The sequence below is a fragment of the Buceros rhinoceros genome, unplaced genomic scaffold, assembly GCF_000710305.1.
Source record: "Buceros rhinoceros silvestris isolate BGI_N320 unplaced genomic scaffold, ASM71030v1 scaffold1636, whole genome shotgun sequence".
Taxonomy (NCBI): Eukaryota; Metazoa; Chordata; class Aves; order Bucerotiformes; family Bucerotidae; genus Buceros; species Buceros rhinoceros.
The window spans coordinates 777-12674 of NW_010416688.1; the positions used below are offsets into that span (position 1 = coordinate 777).

An 11898-nucleotide genomic window follows, 5' to 3' on the forward strand; every position below is an offset into this window, starting at 1 on the left:
ACTCCCACAGGGATATGTGCTGGGATCTGTGCTAAATACTTATTCTATAAAATACGGGTCGAAATATTTACATTAAAATATATACATTAAAACATTAACAAATGATCCAGGGAAGGGTATGCTACAGAGTAATTATACCATTCAGGAATGAGGTGTTGAAGCTATAATGGACAGATGCATGAAAAAAATCTGACCGATAGCAGCCAAAAGAGCAAATTCAATTTTAAGAGTTACCGAGAAAGGAGTAGGAATAAACAAGAGACTACTAGAATGCCACTGTGTAAAGATTCAGTGTGCCCACCGGCTGAGTTCTCATGCAGCTTTGGCCTCCTCGGTCTCAGAAATACTTGAGTATAAAATACAGAGCTGGGGGACATGGATGACCAGAGATAGGGAGCATACTTTAGAGGAGAAATGAACCAATAATGGTGCCAGTAATTACAACCAGCTCAAAAAATGCAGGTGCTTCCTACAGCTGTAGAACTCCTGGTGCTGAAGGTTGTGGTAGATTCAAAAGGCAAGTCTGCAAATTCATGAAAGGACAGCTCATCAAGGTCTGTTAAGTAGACATGCCCTCTGGTTCAGGAAGTGCCTGAGCTGCAGATTGCCCCAGAAATTGTTCCAGAGCAAGTTCTGGAGAAGCATGACTACACATCATGCCTTGTTCCCATGCACTTCCTGAACTGCTGCCCACAGCTGGAGACAGATGACCTCTGGTCTGTGGAAGGCTAGCCCTGTATGACTGTCCTCATGTTCTCATTGAAACCACAGCACTATCGTTTGGAATTTTTTTTATCATCTCTGTTGACAATCCCTCGTAATGTCAAAATATTCTGAAGTAAAAGTATTGAGCTCACAGGCAGTAGCGGGTAGGTCTTTTCCTCATACAGCCGGCTGGCACTCTTCAGCAAGTAGCTGCTGCTGGGTGTGTTGATGGCAGACAGGAGCTCTTTGAAGCTGGAGTGGATCTTTTCAGCTTGCTTGTGCTCAGGATCCTGGCAAAGAAACACGAGTTAATACGAAATTCTTTTCTTCTGTCTGAAGATTTGCACCTGCTGTGGTTGTTTAAAAAGCTTGGGTTGTTTTAACTAAAATGAATGGAATATTTCAGGGGATGGAGCTCTTTTTTGAGTCTGTTGCACGTTTGCAGCACTATGTACAGCTGTACAAACTGTTTTCTTTCTGTAGGGCGATGATCTGTTTCTGCAGTACTATGTAGACCTTTGGGGACATCAGCTGATGACCATGGTCATGGTCAGTCATGGTCAGGCCTAATTTTCAGTGTCACAAGGACCCACCAAGGCAGCCTTTGCGGAGGTGCTCTGTCCTGACAGACACTAATGTCAGGGCATGGAGTTACCAACTATGCAGATTGTCTCTGTTTCACGTGAATTTTGCTGTTGGGTTTTGGAGGGTGTATGTCCTGGATGTCACCGTTGATGGTTTTAAGGAGCATGAGCTGGCTTGCCAGCTGTTGCCAGCTGTTGCTTTGCTAATAGACGAATAAGCTGCTACCTGTCTACTGCTTCCTTCCAGCTTCTTGGGTGCAGTCTCTCTCCTCCATGTCATATACCATGCTCTGCATGTGAGACACTGAGAGTCTGTGCCGCTGACTCATGGTGACTTGTCATAAAGCTGGTCAGGTGGCATTCCTTGCTCTGGTGTTTTCTCACTTAGGCGGAGACATGGGCTGCTAGGAAGGACACCCATGGAAGAATTTGGTAGCAGGAAGACACAAGATAGGAGAGGCTGGGTTTTGCAAGGGGGTGTGAACAGGCTGCAGAGGTAATGGAGGGAAATGTTGGAAAGACCAGATTAGACAGATTTTGCTACAAATCAGGAAGTCAGTGAGTTGCTAAAATGACTGTGGATGTAATGATTCTTGAAGATCCATCCCCCTCCACCTAAGGGAGAGAATGATATAACCTCCTTCCTCCTTTTATTTCCAGTTTGTCTAATCTGGTTTCTTTGAACATTCTTTTAATTTCTGTGCTAGAGAAACATGCCTTATTTGAGCTTACAAGCCTCTTGGTGCTTAGGGAGTTTGATGAAAAATATCTGGGTAGTTCCTCCTGGTGGCAAGTCTCTGGGGAGCTGATGAACAAGGGTGAACCAGCGTATGCTAGCTTAAAGGGTAATTTTGTTTGCCTGATATGTCCATGCATGAAAAAAGTGGAAGTGAGTTTATTGGGTAGGGCTGGAGTCAAGTGTGAATGCAGTAGCTGTTTTTCACTACAGGAAAAAAAAAAAAGAAAGAAAACAAAAACCCTGAGGCCGATAAGAGATAAAATTGTCCTAAGCACATTAGAAATATTTATTGATATTGCCATAGACCAACTAAAACAAAGTAATGCAGTATTAGGGGCAGTCAAAATGCTGTGAGTGTATCAGTTCTGCTTTTGAGGGCCTGAGTTCATGAGTTCTATGGTAACACTAACTTCTTGTTCACTTTTTCTATATATAGTTCTTACTAAAGTGAGACAGTGGATACAGCCTGAAGACAGGCAAATGTTGGAAGGCTAAAGCAGTAGTTGTGATGAGCTATCACTTTCTCAGATATTTTTTTTCTCTGAATCTTTTGTTGTAATACATACCATCTTTCTTTTCTTCGGTCTTCCCAGAGAAGGCCCTGTTGTCTCAGATGAACCCTCTTCTGCAGTCTGGTTGAAATGAAGAACCTGTGATGACGATAAATGTTCACAAAGACAGCTTGTTTTTGAAGAGAAATGCGCCCAAGGGTTATGTAATTATGTTAGTTTTCTGTGGTAATTCTCCAGTCATGCCCAGTGATAGTCTATGAAAAGTTACTGAGGACAAGACTTTACCCTTGATTTAGCCTCTATAACTGTATCATTATTATATGTTATTGTAACTGTATCATTATGAGAGAGATTTTAGTCACATTTACTGCTTAATAATAGATCAATATTATGGCTCAAATATCAGTTTAATCGGATAAGTGGCCAGTTCATGCTTGGCCTCGTGGAATTTATTTTCAGATTATGACCAAGCACAACAAAGAGCATAGCGCCCTTCAGAGTCTTAATACTCGGAGAGAAATGTAAAATGATGCATTTAATGTGTTTAAGTAAATGCATGTAAGCTAAAAGAGTGTAAGGCTGAAAAGTTCTGCAGAAGCTGGCGTAAGTGAAATCATATTTTCAGTGCTGGTATGTCTCCATTATTCATGTGAGGATTACTTTTTTTATGGACTAACTATGTCACAAGCAAAGGTGTTTGCACTGCTCCTGTACAGCCAGAGACATGTTCAGGAGGGCTTACTAACTTTGGTAAGCAGTATGAGAAAGCAGATACACTGCTTCGAGAACCAGCTGGGGTCTAGAAGCAGTTATTTTATCTCTGGCACTCCTTTTCCTGCCATACCCTACCTCCATATTAACTTCTTAATAAAGTTGTCTCTATGTTAGTATCTGAGCACTATCTTTCTTTATTACTATCTTGATTACTATCAGGTGAATTACTCTGTTCAAAAGATAATTAAAATAGAAGGTAGAATTCCAAGCAAGACCAGCAGTAGACTCTAATGTCAGTAAGTTGTCTCTGGCAGACCACTTGTAGTGCTCTGGGAATTTTAAGTGTAAGCTAAATGTAAGAGTAGTGCAGAGCAGGCTGAAGTTGGAAATAAAGTGGAAGAACAGTGACCTGCAGGACTGCTGGCATTGTGAGTGGAGTTGTTTCCTGTACCAAACATAATGGCAGGTCACTGTTCTCCCATGCTGTTCCTTTCTGTTCCCCATAGGCAGAAGAATAATGCACTTTATGTGGGAACCATAAGTAAAGTGATGTACTGGTAATTTCAGAGCTTACCTCAGCCATCTGGGTTGCAGTGTCACCTTTTGCACCCAGGTAGACCATGGCGAGAGCAGTTGCAATACTCCAAGGAGAAAAGAAAATGTTTTGGCCTCTGGAAGTTTCATTCAGTTTTTTGTAAAGGTCCAGAGCGAAGCTGCTGGTTGACACTGAGAGAGACTCCATTGGTACAGCCTGAGAGAAATGGGTGTCAGAGAGAGGTGATGACCACTTCTTCACTGCTAAAAGATAAAAAGCTGCTAGTGGGAGATTGCCCTCATCCTCTCAAATACAGTGCAAGAGGGTCCCTGTAATGGCTAAAATACTGCACAGAGACCAAGTACCATCAGCTAGTAGGTCTCTTTTTAAGATCTCCATGATTTCTCCCTTCCCTATCACTTCTCGATGTCCTCAGCTTTTTTATTTATTCTGTCAGATGAGTACAATTTTTAGCTAGAAAAGTTTGCACAGACTAAACTTGTTTCAAAAACCCATTTGCTTATGTTTCCTAAAATTACTCTTCAGTTCTGAGGGAGTGATGCAGAGTAATTTCTCACTGTGCTGCTTTGAGCCATTTTCTATTTCTTTAAACTTCCTATTTTCTGCTGAGAAAAGCATGGTGAATTCATGCAATTCACTATATGTACCTTGAAGACTATTAGAAATTTGTAGATTTTTATATTTTCCTGGTGTAGGTAAACCCACATTTGGAAGCTGTAGCGGGATTTGTTAATTACTGTTTTTCAAGTAAACTCTTGTATCTTACATATAACCTCAAACAGTTCCCATTTTAAACAGCAACACATTTTCTGTGGTTTTCTGCAGGCTTGTCAGAACCTGCAGATCTTCCATCCTTGTTCTGCTTCTTTTTCCAAGTACGTTTTTACAGGTCAAAACCAAAGCAAACAAAAAAAGCCAACCCCAGGGTCAAACTGATTTTCCATATGTGGATCCAGAACAAACCTGTGCTTCTTATTAGCATATTTTAGATCAATTTAATACTGCTGACAAACATTAGGGTAAATTCAGAAATTTCTGTTGCCTTCACCAGTGTAAGGACTACAAAACCATGCACTAAAGTCAGTGTAAGATGGCAACACGTGAAAGGTTAAGCATTAGATCAACAAAAGTTGATCTAACATTTAAATCTATCTTCACCCACAGTTTGCTTAAATCAAAAACCGCAGTCCTGAAAGCCGGCTGCCATGCAGTATTAGAGATACCCAGAGCCTCTGGGTTCATGCAGTTTTGATTTCAAAGCTTTCCAGGGCTCTTCGACTGTTTTGAAGCATTCTCAGGAGTGCTTTGGAGGTGAATGGCTTGTGGCCTAGCTAATACCTAAGCGTTTTTAGGACCTTCAGATGAGGTATCTCTTACTGCTGTGCCTGTGCCTGGAGGTGCTGATACTCCCAAAGCATGTGTCTAGGGAAGAGGGCTGAGCTAAACATTTTTTCCTGAAGAATTTCAAACTGACATCTCCTTCTTCTGTTCCCAGACAGTTCCTGAAATTAATCTGCATGGAGCAATCAAGCATCTCTGAATCTAAAGAGAGAGAACATGTGTGTGTTTCTGTGGGGTTCACTGGTCTACTCACCACCTCGGTCATCTGGGAAAGGAAAAGTCTGGATGCTTGATCCTGTAGTTATTTGGTATTATTAAAGCAGAGGTTTGAACCAATACAACCCATGCTGAGCAACCAAAACACTGTGCTGCAGAGTCGTGCTGTCTTGTGTTTTCAGTCCCAGGGTCAGTAGGAGTGTGTTCTCTCCTGCAGCCTGTTCTCTGATCCTAAATTGACTGGCAGCCTGGTGCATAAGACACCTTTCCTACGGGTGATGAAACCGTCTGCCGTCCCAGGCTGTGGAGGTTTTGCCCAGCTTGGGCTGGCATTCTCACCGCTGTGCCTTGGCACAAGGTTTTCCTAAGGGCTACACTTTGTACTAAAAAAATGAGCACTCCCTTCCCCTTCATGACCTTTATACCATCAATTAACCGCTCAGTTCCAAAGAATGTAATGTGAATTTTTAAGACTTCCAAAGAAAAGCTGGTTATTTTGATAGGAATATTTACACTACCTGAAATCCTGAGGGAGAGTCGAGTTAAGATCTGTCTTCAGTCAGGATCTGTGGTGCTCTGTGAGGCAATGAATACTTCTGGTCATGTAGAAAGGTTTGCACCTCCCTTTTCTTCTCTACATCTGCTTCTTCTATTAATGTGCCTGTTTCCTCACTTATTCCTTCTTCTCCTCTCTATCACATGCTTTCAGAAGTTAGAGAGACAGAAACCTTCTCAATTCAAGGCCACTGTTACTGGGAGTACGTCCTGCAATGTGAAGGCCAGTATGCCTTTCTTCCACAAGAGTCCTCCACAACCTTGGCATTTGGCTTACCGAAATGTTGGAATTGCAGAAATGAATGCAACCACCCTGAACTGGAAAGGAATATGTTGAAATAATTTTACAGCTTCCTTTTCTTTTTACTCTACAAACTGGGGAAATAACTAGGAACTAATCTCAAAGATATGGCTAAAAGGGAATATTGAAATAGGCTGTTAATCCCATTCATTCATTTAACCATTCATATGGTTAAATTTGAGAGGGGAAAGATCTGAATACTTGTGGTGCTCAGGTCACATAAAGCCCTTATTTTGTGATATTTTGCATTTTTTCTCTTCTGTTTCAGAAAGCAGATCACAAAGGAAGCTCAGAAGGTATTTTAAAAGTCACCTAAAATAAGTGATGAAATAAGAGCGAACACTGGACTCATTTGAACTGGTGGATGTTGTTTTAAGAGACTGCTGCCCCTAGAAGAGGATGCAAAGGTGCTTTAGATAACTACAGACCCTAAACTACCCTGAGCTTGTTAATCCTCTGTGATGGATTGAGGGAGTTTGAATCACCTACCCAAAGCTGCAAAACTGCTTAGAAGCTCTGCATGTAATGATTTACTTTACTGGAACTGTTTGTTGTATTGGAGTAGAGAACCAAAACAGCAGAGTGTGTAAAACTGGGTATCATGTTTTGCTTTTAAGTGAGTGCGTGCGGGTTTTCTGCCTGGAATATCCATCTTATTTTCTTGCTTCAGAAATGTATTAGACACTATTATGTTTACTTATGTGCTTAGGAAATGTTTCTGCTATGTATCTGAAACGGCTGTTGGCTATTTTTTATCTAAATGAATAGGGAGTGCAAAAACCCCCAGAAGCAGTTAGTGGTACTACAGCTACAAAGATTGGCCAAAAATACAGGAAAATGAAGAAAGGTTACCCAAACTGTGTAGACACTCTTTGCGGTATATTCCTGCTGCTGCAAGATCCTGTTTAGTAAGAGGGAGCGGGATTTCAAAGGGGAGTGCATTGGCCAAAGAAGAGGTGCTCTTGGTTTGCTGTGCTGATGGAAATAGTGAGAAGAAACAGTGAATTGCTGCAACCAGAATGGTAAAAACAGGGTTTCACAGCATCACAAAGCCTGACTTGTTGACCTCAAGTGAATTGACCTCTGTCAAATGGTCGTGAAAGTCTTTTGATAAAACCAGTCATTTTCCTCTGGCATATCGATGAAGTCATTTGGACCTTTTTTGAAGACATCTTTTATCCCCATCTTGCTCAGCACGGCTCTGAGGTTGTATCTTTCTGCCTGTTTGATTGTTACGTACTCCAATAGCTGTACTCTGTAAATGGTCCACTCTGAGCGGGGCATTTGGGCATTTTTTGAACATCTAGTAAAAAGCAGCACAATTTACAAGACTAAGTCCAATTACAGATTTTTACTATGCAAGAAATCCCCCTTCAGCTACATCCCCCAGGAAGAAGATGAGACCAAGTATCACATCCGTTGCAATAGAACTCTAAAGGATTGGGCTATAAATAATGTTAAAAGGGGATTTTCTTGTGCTTGTTACTGATAGGAAAATAAAACCTTTAAAAATATGGATGTATTTGCATTTCAGTTCTAAAACGGGGATTTTTTATGTGTCCTTGTCTTGAATACCAGTACTACACCTTTCTTGTCTTTATTATTGTGTGCTGTGTCTGCCATTTCTGCTTGTTATGAGGTCAGTCTATCACAGAGATGCCAGGGATTATTTTATGAAGCTGAGATTTGCTGTGGTAGATGAAGCCCCATCTTTCATTGTAGGATAAACTGAAAGCGTATTAATCTACCGTGTTTTGACAGGCATGGAATCACTAAGTGACAAGCAGTCCATGCTCACAATGTGTTTGGATCAAGGCTTATCTTCGCATCTTCCTGTAGATACTTCTTTCTTTAGTTTTCAGAGATCTGGGACCTTTTAAAAAGGAGTTGTGGACCTAAAATTATACGTTTTGGTGATACAGAACCAAGCCAGGGCTTCTTGAAAGAAGTTATTTGGAAATGCAATCACGTAGTGCCTATTACTTTGCCACCTTGGAGAATTTTAGAAAGGTGATTACATAGCATTTTCCCCCTTATGGAAGAATAAAATGGAACTCTCTTTCAAAAATATCAAGCCACCCTTTGTGGCAGACAGGAGAGAAAGGATAGTGCTTGGGAGAGCCCTTGTTGAGAGGAGCATTGGAACACCATGACCTATTCATGGGCTAGGAGCTGCTCTGCCCCAGATCTGTCTTTTCTTCCGTCATCTAATCCTGTTGTCAGCCAGCCTGTCACCTCCAGGAGCCCCCAGGCTTTCTGGGACAACAACAACAACAGGTTTGGTTAGCACATTGTACTGGAAATTTAAATTCCCGGGACTGCCTCCAGTGCTGTATTTAAGTGGGGCATCCCAACCTAATAGGGGGACATAATTGTGAAACCATGAAGACTAAAAGACTTGCCTCTTTTCTTAACTTCCAGCACTGGCAGATGCACCTTCCAGATCTCAAAGGCGGTTGCAGTATGCCTTATACTGGAAGGCTGCGCTTTGGCATCATGTCTCCAGCAAAGCTGAGATAGGGAGTATCTTGCTAGCAAAATCAGCCTGTGTGACCCTCTGCACCTCTCACCAGCTGGCAGGTAACTTCTCTGGTTTTGCTTTTCTTATTTTGCAAGTCCTTCACTTGTGTGCTTCTCCGCACCTAAACAACAAACATCTTAGGAAAACTGAGTCCAATCGCACACGACTGGGCTGCACCAGCGTAGGTCTTGGATGACAGGCAGGTGAACTCTGAGCTGAGGGTTACAGGCAAGGGAGGGCACTGATTTTAGAAGCAGTACTTTGTAAAGGGAAGAAAAAAGGTGTATTTGGTTGGGTGGAAATGTATTTACAAATAGAATACCTTTTGTGGAGGTGGAGTGAGTTGTAATTGTAGGTGGAATTTTGCAGAGAGTAAATGTTTTAACGGTAGCTCCCTCCTGCATTCAAGTCTTGTTGTCTTATATCAATCATGTTTTCTCATATGTGGTTACTGAGTACCACAATGGCTACAAAACTTTATGCTATGCCTCATGGCCACAGGAAAGCACAACTGCTGCCCTCCCAAGCCAAGGGACAGAACCGTCAGTGCAGCATTACTTGTCCATTATTGTATGTGCATGGGCAAAAGGGATGTTTGGAAACTGCTTTTCTGGGCTACAGTATCTTGTCACTTTTTACTTCTAGTGTATTGTGACAGGCAAACAAGCCTCCTCCACTGCAATAAGCCGTGGTCAAAAATGGGAAACTGAATGCTTGAAAAGAGAAATTCAAATGTCTGGACTCAGTGAGCAAAAACTCACTGAGCTCATCACAGAGTTTAATTTCATTTGGTATGCTTAGTAAGCGCCTAGGATAACATGCTGAGTAATTGTGTTTCTGGGGCTGTTTGAAGCCTGGTGGAAATAAGACACTGTGTCAGCTTTGCCAGTTGGCATGATGTGGTGGTTGATCTGGAATGTCAAGAATGGAAGTGTGCTCCAGCCATGCACCTTACATGATGCTCTAAAAGAACCAGGTAAGTCAGTGTCTTGAATAACACAAACACAACTCTAAGCTCTTTTATTAGATTAAATGCAGATCATGGTAGAATTATGAAGAAAAGCATCAGGCAAAAGCTTACTGGTGTTTCTGTTAAGACCATGACTATCTTTGCTGAGAGGCATTCATAAATGACATAAATCATCATAAATCGTTACATAATGATACAGTGATTATCAATGATACAAGGAAACTGCAGATATTAGTCAGGAAACAGGTGTAATTGGGTTAAATTAAAAAGAGGAAGCGGTTTTGAGGTCTGGAGGTCTTAGATTGCATATCAGTAAGAGGTAGTAAGAAGCATGCTGCTCATAGTTTTCTTAGCATTTTTGCTGATTGGAACTCTCAGCAACCTTAGCCTACAAAGTTTAGAAGAAATATTGCAAGGTGATTAGAATTCGGCTATTAAGTGTTAAGAGCTGGACCATTTTCTCTTACTGCCTCATTTTTTCATGCAGCTTCAAGGGCAGGAGAGAATGAATGTAATGTGGCTGCACAAACACGGTGAGTCAGGGGAAGGTGAGGGGCATTTTAAGACTATTCTGGCTTTGTATTAAATTTTGTTGATTTCCAACAGTCCTTAAATTTCAAATGAACATAAGACACTGCATTGTAATGCAATGTAGGTTTCCCAGTGAGGAAAAGAGAGCATATAGATTACTACAAGATCCTTTTTTTTTTTTTTCCCTTTCAGGGATTTTTTTTCTCTCTGGGGCATTCAAGAGGATGAACTGCATTTCCCTTGAAGTCAGCATTTGGCATGGGGCTAGATGATGGCCTGTGTGCAGGGAGCTTTTATGCCTCCACCTTACTCTCAAACAACAAAGCCAGAAGAGCAGGTTTGATACCAGGAAGCAAAAGGCTGCACTTTTCTGTTTTCTGTGGAGGGCTGTCTCAGTAGGAAATGGAAAAGAGCACTATAGGGATGGTCTTTGAGGCACAGGGTGGTCTCTGGGTGCTGCCTTACTTGGGGGGAAGAAAAAGGACATAACGCTTACAGCACACGTGGCTACTTGGCTTAAGGTTGAGCTTTTAACACTGCAGTTCACATTTTTCCATTGAACTGTGAACCTTGGGTGCTGCCTGGGAGCAAGTAATAATTCATTCTGAGGGAGAGCAGAATCTGCCAAAAAAGAGGATGCTCTTGGATTTGTTATGTCTGATGAAGAAGTGGAAAGGGTGGTCAACCTTAAATTTCAGAACCGGGTTAATAGGTGCTGGACTTGTAAATCCTGTAATTGCGGTAGCAGCAGCTGCCTCAGTGCCTTTCTCATCAACTGCAACAAAAGACTTGTGAATGACTTGGGAGATCCCCACTTTACCCGATTCATCCATTCCACTGAAATCAGCATTGCCGCTGAAGGCGCTGTGCATTCCCATGCTGCTCAGATTATAACCGAGTTCGTACATCTCCTCCATTTTGAACTTGGGTAGGTACAGATCCACAAGAGTTTCGGTCATCTTCTTGGAATCAGTCCATTCAGACAGCTTCTCATACGTCAGTTCTCTTTCCAGCTATCGTTTAAGAAAGAGAAGGAATTGGATGTTTGCAAGGAAAAAACAATTAACTATGAATTAAAAAATTTTATGGCAATTTAATGAATTAAACAAGTTTTTAAATAGCAATTTAGCATTTAACTAAAAGCACAAAATATAAATTGGTTTTGCTGATTGTCAGAGGCAGGGTGTTCGACAAATATCTGAGACTTAATGCTACAAAGTTTTGAGCACCACCCCTGCCAAATTCATTGCAAAAGAAAGACAGGGCACTCAACACCTGCAGCTGCCACCCTGAGGTAGTTCTTTCCTCTCTTTTAATTCAGTCTTGATATGAAAGACGTTTCTGGGAGATTACCAGCTGTATTGCGGGAGGTTTGGTCCAGTTGCATAGAAACAGGTGCTAATATTTCATGTATTGCTTGGCAATTTTGAAACAAGCTGCTTCCAGGAATATCAGTCACTGCCACTCTGTGTCCTGGGCACTGTGTCACCAGGGTTTATCTCAGACCAAATGGAGGAGAGCAAGGAAAGTTTTTCTTGACATGATAGATACCAAGAATTTTACGATCTTGCAATTGTTGTAACTACAGTGGCAGATCTCATCAAAATCCTAGCTTTTCAGACAGCAAACAAATGGGGGGGGGGGGGGGGGGGG

At 41.7% G+C, this 11898-nt stretch overlaps 1 protein-coding gene across 1 annotated transcript in view; it reads right to left on the reverse strand.

The window, feature by feature from the left end:
- Window positions 1-10844: 10844 nt before the first annotated feature.
- LOC104494967 (heterochromatin-associated protein MENT-like) overlaps window positions 10845-11898 on the reverse strand; it is a 6871-nt gene continuing 5817 nt past the window's right edge. Inside the window, exon 8 of the mRNA XM_010137875.1 lies at window positions 10845-11258. Coding sequence (XP_010136177.1) covers window positions 10845-11258 — 414 coding nt within the window. The remainder of the gene's footprint in view (window positions 11259-11898) is intronic.